This window comes from Mus musculus, chromosome 13 (genome assembly GCF_000001635.26).
Source record: "Mus musculus strain C57BL/6J chromosome 13, GRCm38.p6 C57BL/6J".
In the NCBI taxonomy this organism is placed as follows: Eukaryota; Metazoa; Chordata; class Mammalia; order Rodentia; family Muridae; genus Mus; species Mus musculus.
Genome location: NC_000079.6, coordinates 41111438 through 41132896, shown reverse-complemented (window position 1 = coordinate 41132896; position 21459 = coordinate 41111438). Strand labels below are relative to the sequence as shown.

The following is a 21459-nucleotide window of genomic DNA, read 5'->3' as shown; positions in this document are numbered from 1 at the left end:
CTAAAACACACGCTGTTTATTTTTTCTTAATGTCTGAAAATCACTTGACCGTTTGGCTGGCTGGGGTTGGGGGGGGCGGGGGGAGTATCAGGAGCTTCATTCGGGTTGCATCCATATTCCTTACTGTTTTGAGACCATTTCACTATTTAAGCCCAAGCTGGCCTTGTCTCTGCCTGAGTGACTGGGTTGGTGGGGCGTTACATCACCACAGTTGGCAAAAATCTCTCCTTTTAAAGAATAAAGAAGTCTAATAGATTGGGGGAGATAGCTTAAGCACTAAAGAGCATAGCTAGCAAGCTTGAGTACCTGAGTTCTAGCTACAGAGGCCACATTGAAAATGCCAGACATCCACATCTTCCTCCAAGGTCTACCCTGGCAAATTTCCCCATCACCTCAAACTTTCCATGAAACTCACCGTATCTAGTTAGGGTCCCATGGCAACCAAACTCTAGGCTTCTACGGGGTCTCACATTCCCAGCCCCACTGATGCCTACTGCTGTGCAGCCAACTCTATGCTCCCACTGGGACCCACCCTACCCACATCTCCCTCCACGTAGGACCATTTGACCTGCTTCCATCAACCACCTTCATACCCAAACTTCCAGAGTCAAACTTGGCGAGTAGCCCTGACCTTCTCATCCATGCCTTTCCCACGATCTACCAGGCTTAGCCTAGGTTCCACTACCCACCAGCCTAGTCTGCCCTCGCCTACCTGCCTTACAGAAGAGCTCTAAGCTTGGGCTAGTAGCTTCACTACCAATCCATCAAACCACAGGGCTTTTCCATGCCATAGCTCTTTTTTCCACTCAGACATCTACCCCACCCTACCTTGCGTTTGGCACCAGTCGCTTCCAACCTGCCCCAGCCCTACCCCTGCCCCAGCCCTACCCCTGCCCCATCTATATTCAACTCAGAGCTGTCAAAGGAATCCCATGTGCCCAGATCTCATCACAGGAATACTAACAATATGAAAGACCGAGCCAGCACCATCCCTCCAAAACGTAGAAATGCTTGCCAATGAGAATTGCCTAGATGAAATCCAGGACACAGAAATTAAAAAAACAAAACAAAACATAAACCTCCTCAAAGAAGTTAAAGAGTTTAAAGAAGACACATAGAAACAGCTTGATGAATCAGAGAGAAGACATTTAAGGAGAGTAAACTCCTAAGCAAACACAAACAGGAGGCAGACAGAGTTGAAGAAGACAATCCGAGACTTCAGAACAGAATTCAATCAGGAGTTAGGAACACTGAAGAGGACTCAGGCTGAAGATAGAACTGGAAAAAACAAACAAACAAACAAATGCACGCCCAAGTAGAAAACCCAGGGGGAAGCCTCCCAGGTAGAACAAGTTGAGCAGAGACTGAACATCGGGTCTTAAAGATAAAACAGAGACCCTCGCAAGGAATACGAGCTTTATAAACACGGGAGAAGAGCGCACAGGAAATGTGGCGCTGCAGGATATTTGAGCACAAGGTGAACCCCAAGATTGTAAACTGGAAACCTTTGTTGTGGTGTGACTCAGCCCAGTACTCACCCGTAGAGCTTTCTGTAAACAAGAGTTAAGTAAAGTCATTGATAAGTCAAGAGGCAGAGCAAGCAGGGACCCAGGAAAGAGACAGGAGGGAACTTTTGAGCCTCAGGCATTTAAGACAGTGTAAAGGTCTCTAGAAGGAGCTTTCCCTTCTGGGACGTCAGCCAAATGGGAAGGCCAGCTGGGTGCTTTCTCTGCCTCTCAGCGATAGCGGGTTTTCACCCCAGCGTCTGGTTCCTGAGCCTTCGTTGGTAAAATTGAATGTTTGGGATTTTTTTAAAAAAAACAAACAAACAAACAACCATGTGAATGAAACACCATGAAAAAAAAAACTTTGAAATTATAGGCATCGATGAAGAATCCCAAATCAATCGCATAAACCAGATCTTCACCAAGAACATGAAAGAAAACATCCCCAAACTAAGAGACACACTTACGCAGATACAAGAAGCAGCACACAGCACACCAAGTAGACAAGACCAGAAAAGAAAAATCCCCGCAGTCCATCATAGTAAAAACACCAAATATACATAACAAAGAAGGAGAATTAGAAACTGCAAGAGAAAAGACCTGCAAGTCACACATCAAAGGAGCCCCATCAGAGAAGAGCAATGCGCTGCAGGTCCTAAATGATGAGAACAGCTAAGGTGAAATAATATACAGCCAACAAAACAATCCGCCATGACCAATCTCTCTGAAGGAGAAAGACCCAATAAAATACTTGCGATTAAAATATGGACACCCATCAGCAGGAATATACCGCAGGACCAGGCTCAATCACTGAAATGCAGGATGGTTGGACAACTGAAGGGCCACAGTCTCCTAAGAGTAGCAATTTTTACCAACGGTGACAAGATTTTTTTTTAATGACTAACTCAGTCAGTCAAAGTCACACCGTTCATAGACTAGCACAGTGAACCCCAGCAAGCAGTACTTCTAGGTTCTGCAGATGGTACTCTCCTCATGGCATGTCACAGGAATGGTCACTGTCACCAAGAGGACAAATTTCAAAACAGGAGCATGTTTGCAACTCACTTCATCTTGTATTAAAACCCTATCTCCAAATGTCACATTTGAAGTTCTGTGTAAAACCTTCTCTCCAAATATTTAAGTGTAGCATCTTAAGGTCTATGTAGCCACAACTGAGGCACTAAAATTGTGTGTGTGTGCAACATATTTCCATAAATCAATATTGTGGTTCATGTTTACATAATCAGTCAGCTTAGAAAACATTTTGACTCAAATTTCAATGCAAAAGACTACAAACAAACAAACAAACAAACAAACAAACGAACGAACAAATGAAACACTCCCCGCCCCGCACTGCTAAGAGCAAAGCCAGGCCAAGTCTGTGCTTCAGTCCTTCCCAGCCAGACACTTACTTCAGTGAACTTGAGAGACCTACACTGAAGGAAGGAATGAAGTAAAACAGAGGTGCAGAAGACAAAGAATTGCACAGACGTGGGGCTTACACGGTCACCTAAGTGTGAGTTCACTTACATAAGACAGCATGCGCCTTCTGCCGAAGAGAGCTTTCTTCTTTCTTCCTGGGGTGCAGCGTTCAAAATGCAGTTCAAAGTCGCCAGAGTCTGCTCAGAATTGGACGGAGGATTCATGGCAAAGAAGCAAAATGAGAACTCATGCGTCAGAGAAATTGTTAACTGCTCAGTTACAACTCACCTCCTGCTGGGTGCATGCCTTTAATCCCAGCACTTGGGAGGCAGAGGCTGGCAGATTTCTGAGTTCAAGGCCAGCCTGGTCTACAAAGTAAGTTCCAGGACAGCCAGGACTACACAGAGAAACCCTGTCTCAAAAAAGAAAACAAAAAAACAAAAAACAAAACAACTCACCTCCTGCTGAATGGAGGGCTTCACGGAATCTTCTGCCACCAGGAATCCTAAACGAAGTATGAAGGAATCCAACATCTGGACTGTCGCTGAAAGTGCAATTATAGACGCATCAAATGGATGCTGGAAAGAGCCAGAATTGACTCCTGTGTAGCAGGAAGAAGTGCAAGCTACGAACAGTATACAGTGTAGGCGAAGAACAGGCTACAGCCAGCTTCAAGTCACAGCTGCCCCAGACTACAAGACATTGCTTTCATAAATGTAGCAGCAGCCTGAGCAAAGTGTGGGCGACTTCACTGTCACTGCTGGCACCTGAGCAAAGTCACTCTTTGTCTACAGTGAGCAATGCTCTAAGTGCAGGCGTGAGGGCTGTGCTGTCGACTTGGTTTATATGAGTCTGTATTATGGAAACATGCAAATATTATACATGATAGACAAGTAAAATGCCATGGCAGAGAAGCAGAAACTTTCAAATAAGTTAGTCTTCACTCATATAACACAGAAACTACCAGAGATACCTATACATGAGAAAAAGGAGACATGACTGTGAGATACTATTTTTATACATAACTAAATGTGCCACCTTTTACAGTTACGTTTGTGAGCTTGTATATTGAGGTAGCATCCGGAAAAGGTGGTGAACACCATGAAAAACAGTAATGCTAGGGTCGGGGTATAATTTTGATAGGTCCAGATCATCTCAATGTGCAAGCAATTTATTGCAAAATATATACTTCTTACCCCAGTATAACTCACACAATCGTAGGGAGCCAAACAGAAGTATAAAAGTACTGTCTTCAGTTCCAATAAGCCACGAGCTAGCATTGGCTAGATAGCCCAAGAGAAACAGAAACTCAGCCGAGCCTGGTGTCCACCAGAGTAGCTTCTAGGATTCTAACAAAACCCCGATAACCAGCAAGACTCTGGAGGGCGTCTGTACATGCCTGCTAGCTAGTGAACACTACACATTGCATTTTCATTTTGAGAGGAACGGGAGGAAGTGACAGAGTGTGGCCCTGTGACACAGAAGGAGGGAGCTTAAGTAACAGAAAAGTGACTTCTGAGAAGTGTGTCACCGGTTGTGGTGGCGCACGCCAGTAAGATTTGCTTAAGGAGGCAAAGGCAGGAGAAGTATATCAAAATACTTTGTCAAAAGTCAAAAAGCAGTTGGTTCATTGACCTAGGACAGACAACAGAAAACATGAAATAAATTCTGAGAGAAACCAAGAAGAGACTTGCAGGAGAGTACATAAGGCAGAAATGAAAACAGACATAAGCAAAAGCAAAAGAGAAAATAAAATTTAATGCCATTGTAGATATTTGAATCTGACAGGGGCTGATACATGAAAATCCCTGGAAAGATGGGAAGGAAGGTGAGAAGGCCAGGTGGGGAACAGTGAGGCAGCCCCCAGACTGTATCAGTTGGAAGCCACAGTCCCCTACTTCCTAAGAAGAAAGGTGCCAAGGCCAGCACTATAGCTTGGACATAAAATATTCCCACAGGTTTCCACCTGGTGGGGGTTGTGGTATGTGAGTGATCATGAGGGCACTGACCCCATGGCTACACTAACCTCACTAGTGAGGTCATAGCTCAGTGGGCTTAAGAGCAGCAGGGCAGGCTGCAGAGACGGCTCAGTGGGTAAGAGTGCTGACTCCTCTTCCAGAGGTTCCGAGTTCAATTCCCAGAAATGACTTGGTGGCTCATAACCATCTGTAATAGGAGCTGATGCCCTCTTCTGGTGTATCTGAAGACAGTTACTTGTGTACACATTTGTGTGCATGGGGACATACACACACACACACACACACACAGAGAGAGAGAGAGAGAGAGAGAGAGAGAGAGAGAGAGAGAGAGAGAGAGAGAAGCCCTGTTTGGAAAAATCATGCCTACTGATGGGTGTTCCTTTGAGGGCTGATGATGAGTGTTCCTTCCAGGTTGACATTATTCCCAGTCCTTTGTTCTCTCGCCTTCCTGGCCACTGTGAGACAACCTCTAGACCACATGCCTCTAATATCCTGCTTCACGTCAAGCCTAAACAGTGGGGCCAGCTGAGCACAGAAAGCCCTGAAACCACGGGCAAAACAAACAAACAAACAAACAAACCACCTCCCCTCGCTTTATATTGACCTCTCGGGCATTCTGTCACAGCTACAAAGAAGAAAAGGAAAAACATAATCATCGTATAAAAGTTACAACCAAAATCGGGTCTGAGCCACTGGAACAATGGAGATACTTCAAGAGGTGGCACGCCAACAACGGGGGAAGGAAAAGTCCTATCTGATCCCTCTTCCCTTACTTTTCCTGGATGAGATCGAACAGTCTACCAGTTGGAGAGAGTGCCCATGTAAAACCACACTAAGGAAAGACTGGAGGGCAGACCTGAGAGCAGAGGCTGCCCACGGGGCCCAGAGGGAAAAGGTTATGATTGCAGAATTTGTGGTTGAGGAGAGAAACATGAGAGAAATAAACAATGCCTTCGGAGCGAAGCCTGAACACTCTCTAAATACACCTAGTGTTGGGGAAGACGTGAGCGAGCAGGTAGTGCCAGAATTGAGAAATGGGCCTGACGCTGACGGGGAGATGGGGGACAGGGAGGGGTGAAACACGTGTGTGAGCATGCGCAACGGTAAAGCAGGGGCGATGGGGTAGCATCATGTTGGTGTTGATTAGAAGAACTCCAAGAATAACTCTAGACCTAGGGTCCTCTAATCACCAGAGAAGGGCAAAGCGTTCAGACAGAACCCCTGCGGCAGCACACGGAGTGAAGGAATATCCAAAATGGAAGATGAAGAAAAAGATTATATAAATCTTGGCTAAATGACGGAGAGATTAATCCTACGATGGCGGGAGATGGTGGGAAGGTGGCCAGTAGAAACATCTTCCAACTTAACAGGGTACCCATGCAAGTCAGCTGAAGGCAGCAACATTGCTTCTTACAGAGAAGCTACTCCCACCCCCACCCCAGGGAAACCAGAGTGAGCACTGGGAGAAAAAAAAAAAGACTTTGCTATGGATGTGTGGCTCTGTCCCCTCCCAATTCATATGTTGAAGCATTCACTCCAATGTGACATCTGAGAGGGGGCCTTTGGGAAACTAACTTAGATGAGGTCACAGGGGATAAGACCTGCAGGGTAAGTTGTCACTTTTCTGAGAGGGGAGACCAGAGATTGCTGGTCCAGTCTCTCTGCCACAAGGGCACACTGAGAAGTGGCAGAGAGCCCTCTCCAAGACCCAACCATACTGGCAGCCTAATCTTTGGGTTCACACCCTCCCCCCATAAGTAACACAAACAAATATCTGCTCTTTAAGCCATACCATCATTAGTGGTTTTTATGGCAGTGAGCTGACTACAGTGGTCATCTACGGGGGTGTGTCTCCATGCAGAGCAGTGGAGTTGTTGCAAGGAGTGTGAGAATACACAAAGTCACCAAGCTATGTCTATTGACTCAACAGACACCTCACATGGGTCTTGTCTAGTCTCAGGTCTATGCTGCTAGGACAGGCTATGTGTTACAATGTTACAAAAGAAGGTGTCAGCATGTATTTTATCAACCATCTTTAAAGACATTCCCTATTGCTAATGAAATTCATTAAAAAATATGAAAAGTACACGCTTAGATCCACTGACTAAGACAACAAGGACTATGATGGCCACTCTTGACAGTTTACTTGGGGTCAATCAAATCTTTGGGTGTGTCTGTGAGGGGGTCTGCAGACATAGTTAGATCATGAGGGCCTTGGCCTAATGACTGGTATAATAGATTGATAAGCTCTAAATGTTAGAGGCCTATTAGGAAGCAGAGGGAGGGAGGACACCATTAGAGGAAGTAGCTTAACTGGTTCGAGGGAGGGGCTGGGTTTGAACCTGGCTCCTTGCTCTGCTACCTGCCAGTGATTCTCACCCAGAACATACTCCCAGCTTCCATGATGTCCTACCCAAGTTAGACCAAGCAACTCTGAAATTATGAGCCTGGATAGTGCTTTTTTAAAAGTTATTTAATTCAGGCATTTTGTCATATCAACAAGAAAGCTACCTGATATAAAGGACTTTTCCCCCAAGTAGGCGGCAGATACCATGCACACCAAAGCTCCTGGTGCCATTTCATCAATTCCATAATCCATCGTGGAACGTAACATCAGCTCATGAACAGCTTCTTAAAGCAGAGCACAGCACCCCAGGAAAATGACATTTTCCTATTGTGATGGCCGTGTGTTCTGGGATGCTCAAACAGCATCCTAAGTACATTTCTGCTTCCAGGGTAAAATAATTCAAAATCTCAAACTACCCTTTAAATGGAACTAACTGGAACAAAACTTCTGTTCAGAATTTTACCTTGTACACTCTGGAGAGACAAAGCTAACTTCATTGGCTCCAAAGTAAACCAAGAGCTAAACTGATCTACTCCAAGGTAATCAATTTAAGTTAAACCAATAATAGCTAAACTCTTGCTGGTGTGTGTCTTTGGTTTAACTCTCTGTTGCTATCACCAGATACTTGAAACTGGGTCCACTTAACAAAGGAAAGAGGATGATTCAGCCCATGGCTCTGGAAGCCTAAAAGCACTGCAGCACAATCTCTGTGACTTCTGAAGAGGAACTCACGGTGGATAGAGTCACAGCGTGAGGAGCGCAGTGTGGAAGAGGTCACGTGGGAAGCAGAGAGCACGAAAGCAAAAGGCAACAGCCAAACTCTTTGTGAGAAGCAATTACAACTGAGTAATTAGTTCCCATGAGAATAGTCTAGTCCCTTACCTGATTAACCTCTTCAAACAGCTGTCTACAATGACCTAACTACCTCACGTGATGCAGACAACAGGACCCGGCCTCTAGCACATGAACCTAGGCAGAATCCAACCCAGAAAGCTAAACTCCTGCCGCTTTGAAGACAAAGTGGCTTTCTGTTATAGGAATAGAGGAAAGTCAGTGTCTTGGTTAGAGTTTTACTGCTGTGAAGAGACACCATGACCAAGGCAACTCTTATGAGGACAACATTTAATTGGGGCTGCCTTACAGGTTCAGACGTTCAGTTCAGTATCATCAAGGTGGGAACATGGCAGCAACCAGGCAGGCATGGTGCAGGAGGAGCTGAGAGTTCTACATCTTCATCCAAAGGCTGCTAGCAGAATACTGACTTTCAGGCAGCTAGGGTGAGGGTCTTAAGCCCACACCCCACTGACACACCTACTCCAACAAGGCCACACCTCCTAGTAGGGTCAACTCCCTGGCCAAGCATATACAAACCATCCCAGTCAGATACAGCAGTAACAAGAGCCACTAAGCAAAATATATTGCAGAAAACTAAAGCAATCCTTACAACAAAATGCCTTCCAACAGCACAGTAAGACTATATAAAGTGGTGGATAAATTCAGATGGGTTTAAATTTCACCCTTGCCTGTCATTTAAACCATCTGTGCCAAACTAGTCTCTTGACGGAGAATGCACGATTGGTAGTTGTTCATATACTTACCTTTCCTGCTATGTCTGGAAATGATCTAATGAAAGGAAAGAAAAAAGTGCAGCTTGTTATTTCAGAGCATCGCACGTTCTGACGCTAATTCATGAATACTAAGTGACAGAAGCTGAACTCTGGACACAAAAGAAAAAATCCATTAGGGAAAAAAAAAAAGCCTGTTAGAATCACAGTCCCTTCATGAAAATAAGCACATTCTCTACAGTCAAGCAAGCAATGCATGCGGATATGTAAAATAAATGACTTCTCAGTTTCCTGTGTCATTGGTTGCATATATTAATGTCAATCTTTCAGACAATGACTTAATCATAAAATGTGACAGCCTTTTTAAGTTCACATCATATAAAAAGCCAACTTCTAAGACCTTTTTAAATTTAATTTTTATTTATTTATTTATTTATTTATTTTGGTAAGACTTTTTTTTTAATCCAAACATAAAGCATAAGGCTTTACGAATCACTTAGATCCCTGCCCATCGGTGACGATATTGTCCCTTGAAGCACATTCATCCTTACCAGTGCCGTGTCTAGGAAGTCTTCCAGGGCATTAGTCAGCAGCGCCTCCGAGGCCAGCACTTTGGTGATCAGTAATCCTGTTATTATTTCAAACCAGGAAACCATGTACACAGAAGAAATGCTGATGGAACCACTCGGGTCTGAGTGGGTACCACCTACTCCACAAGGTTGGCAAGACCATTTCCCACTAAAGGAAAAGCAGCCTGAAGACCTTTTCCTACGTGTGATATATATAGGCTTCTCATCCACCAAGAGTGAGTCAGAAAGGACGCAAATGGCCCAGAAGGGAAGATCACAATCATACACATCAGTGAAATAGGACACTTGAAGATTGGTGTCCAAGAACCCACGGTGGAGGCTGCAGAAGAGGTCAAGGTTAGGTGAACCTGTGCGGCACGGGGCAATTAGTGCAGCTTTGAGAAGCAAACTATAAAAAGCAAACAATCAAAAACCATAAATATGCTAGGCGTGGAGCCTACGAACCCAGAACTTGGGAGGAAGAGGAGGGAGGACCAACCTAACTAAGTTCAAGGCCAGCCTAAACTACACATCAAGAACCTCTTACAAAACCAAATTGAACAAGCAAGATGAAGAGTTTAGACATTGCTGCAGAAGCCTGTGAAGCTATAGGGAATATGCCTCAGGCCTTGCTATCTTCTTCTTCCAAGAGCTTTAGGCTCATTGGATTTTCCCCCCATAGGAATATATGTCCAATTGCATGCTGGGCTGCTGGGCTTGGGATGGTTGGAACTAACTTCTGTGACATCTTGAAATAGATGTACGCATCAAAGTATGGCTCATCTTTCGGGCCATTTTTGCTGAGACTAGCTATTAAGAGAAAGGAAAGGAAAGGAAAGGAAAGGAAAGGAAAGGAAAGGAAAGGAAAGGAAAGGAAAGGAAAGGAAAGAAAAGAAAAGAAAAGAAAAGAAAAGAAAAGAAAGGGGGAGGGGGAGGAGGAGGGGGAGGGGGAGGGGGAGGGGAAGGGGAAGGGGAAGGGGAAGGGGAAGGGGAAGGGGAAGGGGAAGAGAAGAGAAGAGAAGAGAAGAGAAGAGAAGAGAGTCTGGTGATATAGCTTAGCAGTAGAGCCCCTGCCTAGCATGCAGTCTCTAGTGAGACACAGACAGACAGACACACATGCACACACACACACAGAGTGGGATAGGAAAACACATGTATGGTTATAAAGTCAAACAATCGGCTGAAGATAGCATTGGTGGCATGAACTGTTGGTTGACAACTCAAGTAGAGTTGGAAAGGGGATTGCTGCTGCAGAGTTATCAGTGCTTAGTAATAAGAAGTGTCCCCTAAGCCCTTTCCCAATGGTACATCATGTACCAGATGCTCAGACTCCTCACAGGACAAGAGCAATGGCTTAAGGATGTGGCACGGAGTCCTCTTGGATCTTAGGGGCAGGGTTAGATATGGGCTTCCTGCAGAGAATTCTTACTCTCCGAGGTAGAATTAATTCCTAAGCACACTATGTGCTGAGCCTATGATTGGTCTTCCAATACAGAACCAAGTATCCTTTTCTTCTCTACAATGCCATCTGCTCTCCTTGGTCAGAACACATAAGAAGTAATACGCCCTCAGAAGGTGCCTGAGACAGTTGTGACAATCTCAGCACCAAGGAGAATTTCTTTGGAAACATGAAAGTTTCCTTTTCAAAATCCAGTAGGGATTTGATGTGACCCTTTCTTATATACTGGGAGAGCATTTGTGATATTAACCTTCATTGTCAATTTTATTAGATTTAGAATCACACACACACACACAGAGAGAGAGAGAGAGAGAGAGAGAGAGAGAGAGAGAGAGAGAGAGAGAGAGACGTCTGTGTGTATCTGTGAAGGGAGTTTCAGGAAGACGTGGATAGCACCTACACCTAAAGGCTGGGGTCCTAGGCTCAATAAAAACAGAACGGAGCACCAGCATTCAGTTCTATTGGCTTCCTGATTATATGCAAGGTGACCAGATGCTTCCTGCAGCTCCCTGGGAATTCCCATCATGATGCACTGTACCCTCAAACTGTGAGCCAAAATACGCTTGAGGCATTTTGTCATCCACATAAATGGAGAATCTAGTATAGCCTTTAAGACCTAAACAGAAAAATCAGACTGAGTCACACTCTAACTCACAACCCCGAGCAATCAGCTAAGGTTCCACAGTGCCTGTAGGGCATCCCTGCTTGTTGTTTCCTTTGAGGTTCATCTCCTCTTCTCCACCCGCTATTATCTGCACAAGTTAGGAACGTCAAATACAGAATTAACTCATGCCTTCTGTGCTCCAGTGGTACCCCAGCCATGCTAGGCAAGTGCTCTACAACTAAACTATATTTCCCTAGTTCTCTCTTTTACCCATTATTTTATTTTACTGTTGGAAAAAGAAAAATATAGATTGGGGGAAAATGATAAAGAACTCCTAAGAGTAGTAGGAGAAGCCCCACGGGAGGAATATTCTTTACTTTTTACTTTTGAGACAATGTCTAAGCTGCCCACACCACTCTTGAACTCATCCTACAGCCCAGAATCATTTTTGCACTTCTAATTTTCCTGCATTAGAATCCCAAAGAGCTGGGACTCCAGACCTGAGCCACCAGACCCAGCTAAAGCACAGTCTTTAATGTCCTCTGCCAAGTCCTAGAGAAGAACTGGCAAGATGGCCAAGCAGGTAAAAGTACTTAACACCCAGCCTGATGACCTGAGTTTGATCATCTGAATCCATGGAGGGAAGAGAGAACTGACGCCCTAAAGTTCTTTAACCTAAACACAGAGAGAGAGAGAGAGAGAGAGAGAGAGAGAGAGACAGACAGACAGACAGACAGAACACACACACCCCACGGACATACACACATGGACACCACACGCACACACTCACACATACACACACACAGAGAGAGAGAGAGACACACACAGAGAGACAGACACACATAATGACACACACACACACACACACACACACACACACACACACCACACAGATAGAGACACATGGAGGGAAGAGAGAACTGACGCCCTAAAGTTCTTTAACCTAAACACAGAGAGAGAGAGAGAGAGAGAGAGAGAGAGAGACACACACACACACACACACAGAACACACACACCACCACGGACATACACACATGGACCCACACGCACACACACACACACACACACACACAAAGAGACACACACACACACACACCACACACATACACCCCACGACACCTCACGCACACACTCACACATACATACATACACACACACAGAGACAGACAGACAGATAGACAGACAGAGACACACACACCACAGACATACACACATGGACACCGCATGCACACACTCACACATACATACATACACACACACAAACACAGAGAGAGAGAGACAGACAGACAGACAGATAGACAGACAGAGATAGAGACAGAGACACACAGACACACACCCCATGTACATACACACATGGACGCCGCACGCACGCACTCACACATACACACACACACACACACGAACACACACACTTGCAGACGCGCATGTACACACGGTGGCACACATACATGCACCCACATTCACACAAACTACACACTCAATACTATTAGATAAAATAAAAACCTCAGAAAAGAGTTTGGGAAAAACCTACCACTTTCTCTTCTCCCTGGAAGGGGAAGCCCCAGGAAGAGTGACAGTTTATTTTTAAAGTGGGGGCAACCTTCTTGGCCCAATCAAGTCTCAGTAAATGCTAAGAGTTAAGTGGCAGAGCAGAGTCTTATTACTCGATCATTGCCCTCTGCAACTGCGTGCTCTCCCCCACCTTCTCGGCAATAAAGAGAAGCAGATGCCTCCCTGTGTAGAGAAGCGAGTTGCAGTAAGGGAGTTTGTGAACTGCTCTGCTTCCAGCTGCCATTAGTACAGATGCTCACCATTATTGCCTGGCCAGTTTTTAAAAGCAGTAAAAATGCTGTCACTCAGATGTGACTAGTGAATAAGCAAACAATACCTTGCTTTTCCTTTCTCCTTTTATTCTCCCTTTTTCTTTTAAAGGTTGGGGGGCTCACAGAGAACGAAGAGTGAGGTGTACTAAGAGCAAAAGGAAGTTTTGGATGAGCCGTCTAAGTCTGATCACGCTCAGGAAGTCTACTCAAACAGGAAGCGGGCTCCCTGCTCACCACATCTTCCCAAAAGTCTCTGAAACAATCACTAGCAGGTCATTCCTCGCCAGGCTTAGCAGCACACAACACATGCCTGCTGCAAGCCCAGCATGTGGGCAGCAGAAGCCAGAAGACTGCAATGAGCTTAAGACCAGCCTGACACTATAGAGCAAGGCCCCTGGCACAGAGAGAGAAAGATAAAAAAGAGGGTTGCAGAGATGGCTCAGAAGAGAACACATACACATACACACACAATTTAAAAGAGCAAAAATAGGACCTTGGGAGGTAACTGAGTTGCATCGTGCAGACAGCCCCAAGTTTTATGCCCAGAACTCCCAGGCTGGGAGAGCAGAAGTTCAAAGTCACCCTCACAGCAAGTTTGAGATCAGCCTAGCCTACAGCAGCCCCTGTTCCCTTCCCTCCAGTAAAATGCCATTGCCACAGAGGCCTGCAAAGAACAGGGGTTGGTTATTACACAGCCGTGTAATTCCTTCTCGCTCTCAAATGCTCTGCCCCAGGGCTGAGGATGTGGCTCAGTATCAGGGCGTTTACCTAGCATATAGAAGGTCTGGGTTCAGCCCTCTAGAACTTTAGAAATAATGACTGAGCTCTGCACAACATGAGTTTATGAGACAGAAGTAGCAAGTATGGACTCCTGTTTTGTTGTTGTTGTTGTTGTTGTTGTTGTTGTTGTTGTTTTCAAATTTGATTTCAAAGGAAGAAAAAGTAACAAAGTATCCAATTAATTCAGTACCAAGCTTTTTGTTTTGTTTCTTGGAAACAGGGTTTCTCTGGGTACCACTGTCTGTCCTGGAACTCCTCTGTAGACCAGGCTGGCCTCAAACTCAGAGATCCACCTGCCTCTGCCTACAAGTGTTAAACAAAAAAGCATGCACCACCACGCCCCCGGCATACTAGTTGTGACTTTATCCCTTCCCCCAATCTGGAGACTGAGGCCCCTTAGGCAGGTGCGCCACCACTGAGCAGCACCCTCAGCTCCTCCTGTTTCTCGGAGCTGCGCCAAGCCCCCAGCTTTACTGTAAAGCACACTTATCTTTGGGATCAGTCCTTGCTGGATAAGCAAAGGTTCCTCGTGGTCTGGGTCATCCCTGAAGAATCTCTGGATACATTTCAGCAGCAGGGAACAATTCTGGAACTCGTTCTTATCCAGCTCCTGGGCATCAGAACACACCGACGTCAAAGCTCTTTCCGGTATACCTCCATTGGCGTTTTAATCCCCAAACAAAAAGTCCACTTGCCTCTTTTATCAGTCTGTCAAGATGGTGTAGGAGAAGATGGTTATATTTCTGAGGCACGTGGCTCTCTTTCTGCTGAAGATATTCTTCTATCATGTGAAATCCGTTGCCATGAAATCCATCAATAATTAGAGACTGAAGCTGGAAAGGCGATCGTTTGTGGATTACTAAACTTCCAAAGCACATTTGTTTATACCAACACTTCAAACTAATGGTATACTCAACAACAACAACATCTCTGAGAGCTGGGGAGGTATAGCTCAGTGGTTAGTGCTCTCACTTAGCACAGGCAAGGACCTGGGTTCAAGGCCCAGCACCACCAAAGAAATGAACAAATGCTCACAGTCAGCTAATGGATGGATCACAGGGCTCCCAATGGAGGAGCTAGAGAAAGTACCCAAGGAGCTAAAGGGATCTGCAACCCTATAGGTGGAACAACATTATGAACTAACCAGTACCCCGGAGCTCTTGACTCTAGCTGCATATGTATCAAAAGATGGCCTAGTCGGCCATCACTGGAAAGAGAGGCCCATTGGACACGCAAACTTTATATGCCCCAGTACAGGGGAACGCCAGGGCCAAAAAGGGGGAGTGGGTGGGTAGGGGAGTGGGGGTGGGTGGGTATGGGGGACTTTTGGTATAGCATTGGAAATGTAAATGAGCTAAATACCTAATAAAAAATGGAAAAAAAAAAGAAATGAACAAATGTAATTTTGTGATTTGGGAGGTAGACCAGTGGGGGAACACTCATCTAACATGGGATGACCCTCAGTGCCACCATCATCACTGCAAATCATTATAATTCAGAGTTAAACAATACAGAGGCAAAAATACAATAAAGACATTGGTCTTGAACCGCAGAATATGTGCATTGACAGTCACTCAAAAAAAAAAAAGTTAGAGTTTTCATTAGCTTTAGACAAAAGGACTACACTCAGGGACTACACAAATAGCGAACTACGTCTATTGACAATCACTCATCAAGGTGTGGGAGCTTTCCTTAGTGCCAGACAAAAGCTTTAGATGAGGGGTTGGTGGGTCTCCAGCGGTGGTGGCCGCTGCATCTCCTTGGGACTTTATATGAGCTCAGACTCCCCCATTGACCCTGTGTGAGTCTGACAACCATGGACTTTCTGAAAACTACACAGTTATGGGTGAGCCTTGAAAGCACGCAGGAGCACAGCACAGCCTAAACCACAACCATTCAAGCCCAGGCTCACCCACTGAAGGTCAGAAGAGCAACAGAGGAAAGAAAACAAAAAGGTGGTATCTGAAATAAGACAAAGCCTGTCTCACCTCTAGTCTTGGCACATAGTCATGTCTAACTCCTGTTCCTCATTGCCCCTTCAATTAACCTGACTGCCCCCAGAAGTGGGTTGAATAACAACTTATAGGTGGGGTTTCCAGGACCGCCTTCAACGATGCAGGCCAGGTGCTTCATAGCGCCCACAATGACTTTGCTCCACAACCCTGCTCTATTAGGTCTGGGCACCTGTTGTTTGGCTCCCTGCTGGTCCTAAGTTCCCTGAAGACAGGCATTAAATATGTTTTATTCAGTGCTGGCTACTTCTACCTGGAAGAAAAAATGCTAGACCTCGGATAATTTACAGTAGGCTTCTGAAGAGCTAGTTGGAGTGAAGTCGAACAGACATGGTTGTAATGGGGCATCGGAGCAGAGAAAGCCTAGATTTCTCTGCTCCAGGCTTAAGGAAGAAAGGTGTGGAGGAGCCACATGGAACTCCCAACAGTAACACATATAGAATAGAAAATAAACTATTATTACTCAGAAAGCACCTTGGGCCTTGCCTGTTCCCGCAGCTTCCATAACAGACCACAGAGAATTTTCATACTTCTGTGTGCAATAAAAAGATGTTCTTTTAAAAATAAAGGTTGAAAACACATTTTTGAGTTCTAAAAATAGAAGAACGTTTATGCTGCTCCTTTGGACAGGTTTTGGGGGTTTTTTGTTATTGTTGTTTGTTTTTTGTTTTTCTTTTCTGTTTGTATATATCCTTAGTCCTAGGTTTAAATAAGGTAGTAGGTTTTTTTCCAACACAATTTTTTTATTATTTGGAAATTTCATACAATGCACCCTATCATACTCACTTCCCAATACTTCCATGCCCACCTTCCCACCCTTGTGCCCTCCCTAGAAAACAAACAAGCAAACCTACCAAGTCCAGTTTGTGTTGCCCATATACTCACTGGAGCATGGCCAAACTCCCAGGAAAGAAAACTGAGTCCTCCCCACCCCCACTCCTGCCATCAACGGTTGAAGAGGCTATACTTCAGCATATTAGATGGTGTTTAAAACAAACCAACCCCATCCCACAAGTGTCACCTTCTTTGCCATGGTCTGGGTAAACAAAATCCTGGAACTCACTCTGTAGACCAGGCTGGCCTCGAGAAGCAGGCTTCTCTCCCAAGCAGCAGAGAAGGCGTCTGAACCAATATCCAGACAAAATAAACATAAACGCTATAGAGAACACTGGGAAATAGGAAGGGATATGGGAGTCAATAAAATCCGTGTTTAAATTCAAACCCATACCCAAAATGTATATTACAAATGGGAATTAGAAATGAGATCCAAAGTGTCCTCATATTCGTGACATAGAGTTTAACATTAGTGTGCACACAGTAACATCTCAAGATGCAAACATCCACAGCCCACAAAGGGGCTTCCAAACGTGTGTGAGATGGTACATTTATTTCATCAAGGGGCTGTGCCTGGTTCTGCCTTTTACACACAGAGCACCCCATCTCTCCATTTGCCTCAGTTAATTTCATGGAATGGCATCGTGTACACAAAAGAAATCTCTGCTAAGTGACCCTTTTAGGTCAGTGGGCTGTGGTGGGTACCGCCTATGATCCCAGCACTTGAGAAGTCCATCAAGAGTTCAAAGTAATTCTCAGCTACGCGGAGAATCTACACTAGCCTAGGCAAATGAGACCCTGTTTCCCACAAGAAAAAAAAATTATATATATAAAAATACACATACACTTACTTTAGGTTAACAGTCCTGGCCGGGCAGTGGTGGCGCAGGCAGAGGCAGGCCAATTTCTGAGTTCGAGGCCAGCCTGGTCTACAGAGTGAGTTCCAGGACAGCCAGGGCTATACAGAGAAACCCTGTCTCAAAACAAACAAACAAACAAACAAACAAAACAGTCCTGTTTCTAGGAACTGAATCAAAGTCTCTAATGTCGGTGTATTTCTCAATTCTGTTATCGTCCTTATGTATAAGTAGGAGACATAGAAGACCCATTCCATCTAGGTTTATGCTTTTCAACAGCGGGCTAGCCAATGGCAAGTAACTGGGAGCTAAATGCAGGCGCTCAGAAGTAACTAAGACCCCATCTGTCGCCAAGACTGTCTTTTCCTTGCTGCTGCCTGGCTCGCCAGGACAGGAATGGGATAAAGAGGTCTGCAGTCTGGAAAAGTGGTCCGTAGTTCTCTCAAAAGAGCTGCGGAGCTCCAGCTCTCCATTTCTCCTCCCCAGGGGTGTTTTGAGCAGAGTTTGAGGATCCCCGTTCTGTCCCTGAAAGCTGCCAGACAGCTCCATGCAAACCCAAGAGGATGATGAGCCCCAAAGTATCCCGATATCCCAAGGACTTGTCCTACTGCCCGGCAGAGGAGGCAGCCAAGGCCGAGCGTCACTGAAGAGAAAGTTCCCTCCGCACCAGGACCCTGGAAGGAAGGCCAGGCTGTTCTCAAGATGTCACTCACCGTAGACATCCCGAGGCTTCCGGGGATCCCCCGCGTCCACAGCCCATTCAACACCTAGCTACACAGCTCCCGCCACCGATGGTCATAGATCCGCACTGAGATCAAAGCGAGGATCCAAGTCGCAAGTAACTCTTGGATTTCAGTTTTCGCCAAGAAACTCCAATTGGATGAACCTGTGCCTGAACTCTACTGAACTCCGGTGTTTGAGATTCTAGAAAGCAGCGCGGTCAGGCTGCCTGCCCCCGGGCACACTCACCGGCAGAGGAAGGCACACCTGCTTGCACACACCTTCAGGAGCCGAGCTGTTCTGAGCTCGCACCCTTGTGGCTGAGGCTGGAGAGGTTTACTGCTCTCTGGAGAGACCGACCAAGTGCCTAGCCCGAATCACTTCAGTATGGTGGTTTGGGTTTAGTTTGGTTTCAGGGTCTCATTCTGCACCCACATGGAACTCACTCTGTCGCTCAGAAAGCTTAGAAAGAGTGAGCCACCGGGCCAGGGCCAGTGCTGTCTCTTGACCAAACAAAGGCGCCCTGGGAAGGGGAATTCATGTTCAGAAGGAGGTGTGGTCCTTGACCCGGAATTACTAATACAACCTCGATACCATAAAATAAAGAGTTAAATAATACCTTAGTCAGAAGGAAAAGGGCCATATTTATTTTCTTGAGTCCCACTATGTGGCCCAGGCTGAACTCTTGTCTCCACCACCTCCCGTGGTGCTGTGATTACAGACTTGAGCCACCTAAGAGGAGGAATTAAAAAAAAAAAAAAAAAAAAAAAAGCTTGGTTTTGAAAACTTCATTTAACCTAGGTGTGTGTGTGTGTGTGTGTGTGTGTGTGTGTGTGTGTGCGCGTGCGCTAGGGGCAAGATTCTTTTTGTAGAGACCAAATATGTGAAAACCCCACGAAAAAATAAGTTGTATTATGATTTGTTTTCCTTGTAAGCAAATAACTGGAGAGGTGACTCAGCCTGCTTTAAAGCCTGGGCACCTGATCTTGAGCCCCGGATCCGGATAGCAATGAGTCGGAATTCATTTCCCTACTCTAGCTTAAACCTTGCGGATTCGGAGGCTTGCTTCTTCCTCAGCTGATTCTTGTATAGCATATTAAATAGTGATCAAGACTATGACAGACGAGAATGCAGCGTATCTTAAGTCGGTGCAAATAGTGACGCAGGAAAGAGCACAACCTCTCAAGAGTGGTGATCAAAATCCAACTTAAACACATTCCACTTTGGGGAATACAGTATTTTAATAACTAATATTTTAATTCTTTTAAATAATAATTATTATTTAAATAAATATTTAAACTAAAATGAATAATTTTTTAAAAAAATATTGGCAAGGAGACATCATTTTCAGAATTGGGGAGAAATGATATACTTCCGACTCCTATAGTGGCAATGCAGAAGCTATTATAAGCAACAAGATAGACATCAATACATCAGAACTTATTTGTATTTTCACTTTGATTAACTTCTTTGACTAACATATTTTACACTCAATTACAGGGCAACCTGATGCATATGTTTTAATTCTTCGCAAACTGAAAACCATCTTGGTTTTTTATTTATGCGTGTTTTTCTGAGACCAGGTCTCATGCCGCCTGTGATGGCCCTGAACCTTTGGTCCTCCTCCATCCTTCTCGCAGTTCCTGGGGTCACAGGCTTGCACCAGCATCCTGGTTGAGTGTGTTGGTTCCTCTCCCCTCCCAAACAAATCAATCTGCATTTAAGATATAAATTACATTTTCTGTTTGTGTGGTGGAGGTTATAACACCAATGGAGTCTGCTCCCTCCGTTTTTTGTTTGTTTGTTTGTTTGTTTGTTGAGGGCTTTGACTCAGATCTTTAGTCTTGTTCATTGAATGCTCCTACCCACTAAGCCATCTCTGGGACAGGGTCATCATTTGTTTTTGAAAGATTGATTCTAGGTCTTTCAAAAGCATAGAGATAAGGGCCATCCTAACACTGTTTGCCGTATGACCAGAAATTGACCTTTATACATGTTCAGAGGCCATGTTAAATGGCTGGTTTTAAAGTCATATTTTTAACTCTTTCAAAAACCGTGAATTGTCTTTGTTGCTTTTAATGAGGCTTAAATTTTATTTTAAAAAAAAAGTCAGTAGTTTTAAGTTTTGAGAGACAAATGAACCAAAAAGCAACCAAATGCCAGAAATATCTGGACCTTGGCAGTCAGCAACAAGAAGGCTCAGTGGAAAATGGAGACACATATTTGTCCACAACTACACTTCAGGAATGACCCTGTGTGAGCTATTTTTAGAAAAGAACTTTAGGGAGACGTTCAGAATATTAACAAATTACTTTCACCTGCAAAGAGTTTGTATATAGAGACTAAGAATCTATAGCTAGAGAGAGCTCAGGCATGGCTCCCAGCTGGCCTCCCCTCTCCCACAGCCTTCTCTTGTCACTCCAGGGTTCCAAAAGGCTCTACTTGCCTTCTGCAAAACCAGATCTTCTACTGAGCTGACTCTCAAGCAAGCCCTTGACTGGGAGGTAGAGCCCAGGGGCTTGCAGGGTCCGATCCCTCCTTCCTGAGGTGTTGCAAAGAAACCCTGGCTGTAAAGCGCACCAGCTCTTGCTGGGTTTACACAGAAGTTGGGAACACTCCTCAGAAGGCATTGCTCAAGCAAAGCCAGAACTGTGCTCCCCCGCTGAGTCTAAGAGTGACCCAAACAGACCAAGTTGGAAACCCCTCCTCTAACAGTGACCTGCACTGTAGAGTCTGCTCGCTTATTTTTATGTATTTATCGCCCTATCTATTTACTTACTTATGTATTTATTTATTTCAGCTAAGGCTGACAATGGAATAGGGCCGGTGCAAGGCAAGTACATGGGGAAGAGATTCTGGAAGCCCATCTTCTCGAGTGGTCCAGGATCCCACACTGCGGTGGCTAGAGATGCTTGAGGCTTTCTTATATTGAGTGTTCCTAGTGCCAGAATTGTCAAAGAGAGGCAGATGAAAGAGAGAGAAG

The 21459-nt window shown here is 45.0% G+C and overlaps 1 protein-coding gene across 1 annotated transcript in view; it reads right to left on the bottom strand.

Annotated features, from left to right (window-relative positions):
• Sycp2l (synaptonemal complex protein 2-like) overlaps positions 1-18478 on the bottom strand; it is a 59933-nt gene extending 41455 nt beyond the window's left edge. Inside the window, exons 1-7 of the mRNA NM_001324525.1 lie at positions 18470-18478; positions 14749-14886; positions 14544-14663; positions 9370-9474; positions 8852-8876; positions 3386-3471; positions 3036-3124 (exon numbers count right to left, since the gene is read on the bottom strand). Of these exons, the coding sequence (NP_001311454.1) occupies positions 3036-3124; positions 3386-3471; positions 8852-8876; positions 9370-9474; positions 14544-14663; positions 14749-14886; positions 18470-18478 (572 nt within the window). The remainder of the gene's footprint in view (positions 1-3035; positions 3125-3385; positions 3472-8851; positions 8877-9369; positions 9475-14543; positions 14664-14748; positions 14887-18469) is intronic.
• Positions 18479-21459: the final 2981 nt, after the last annotated feature.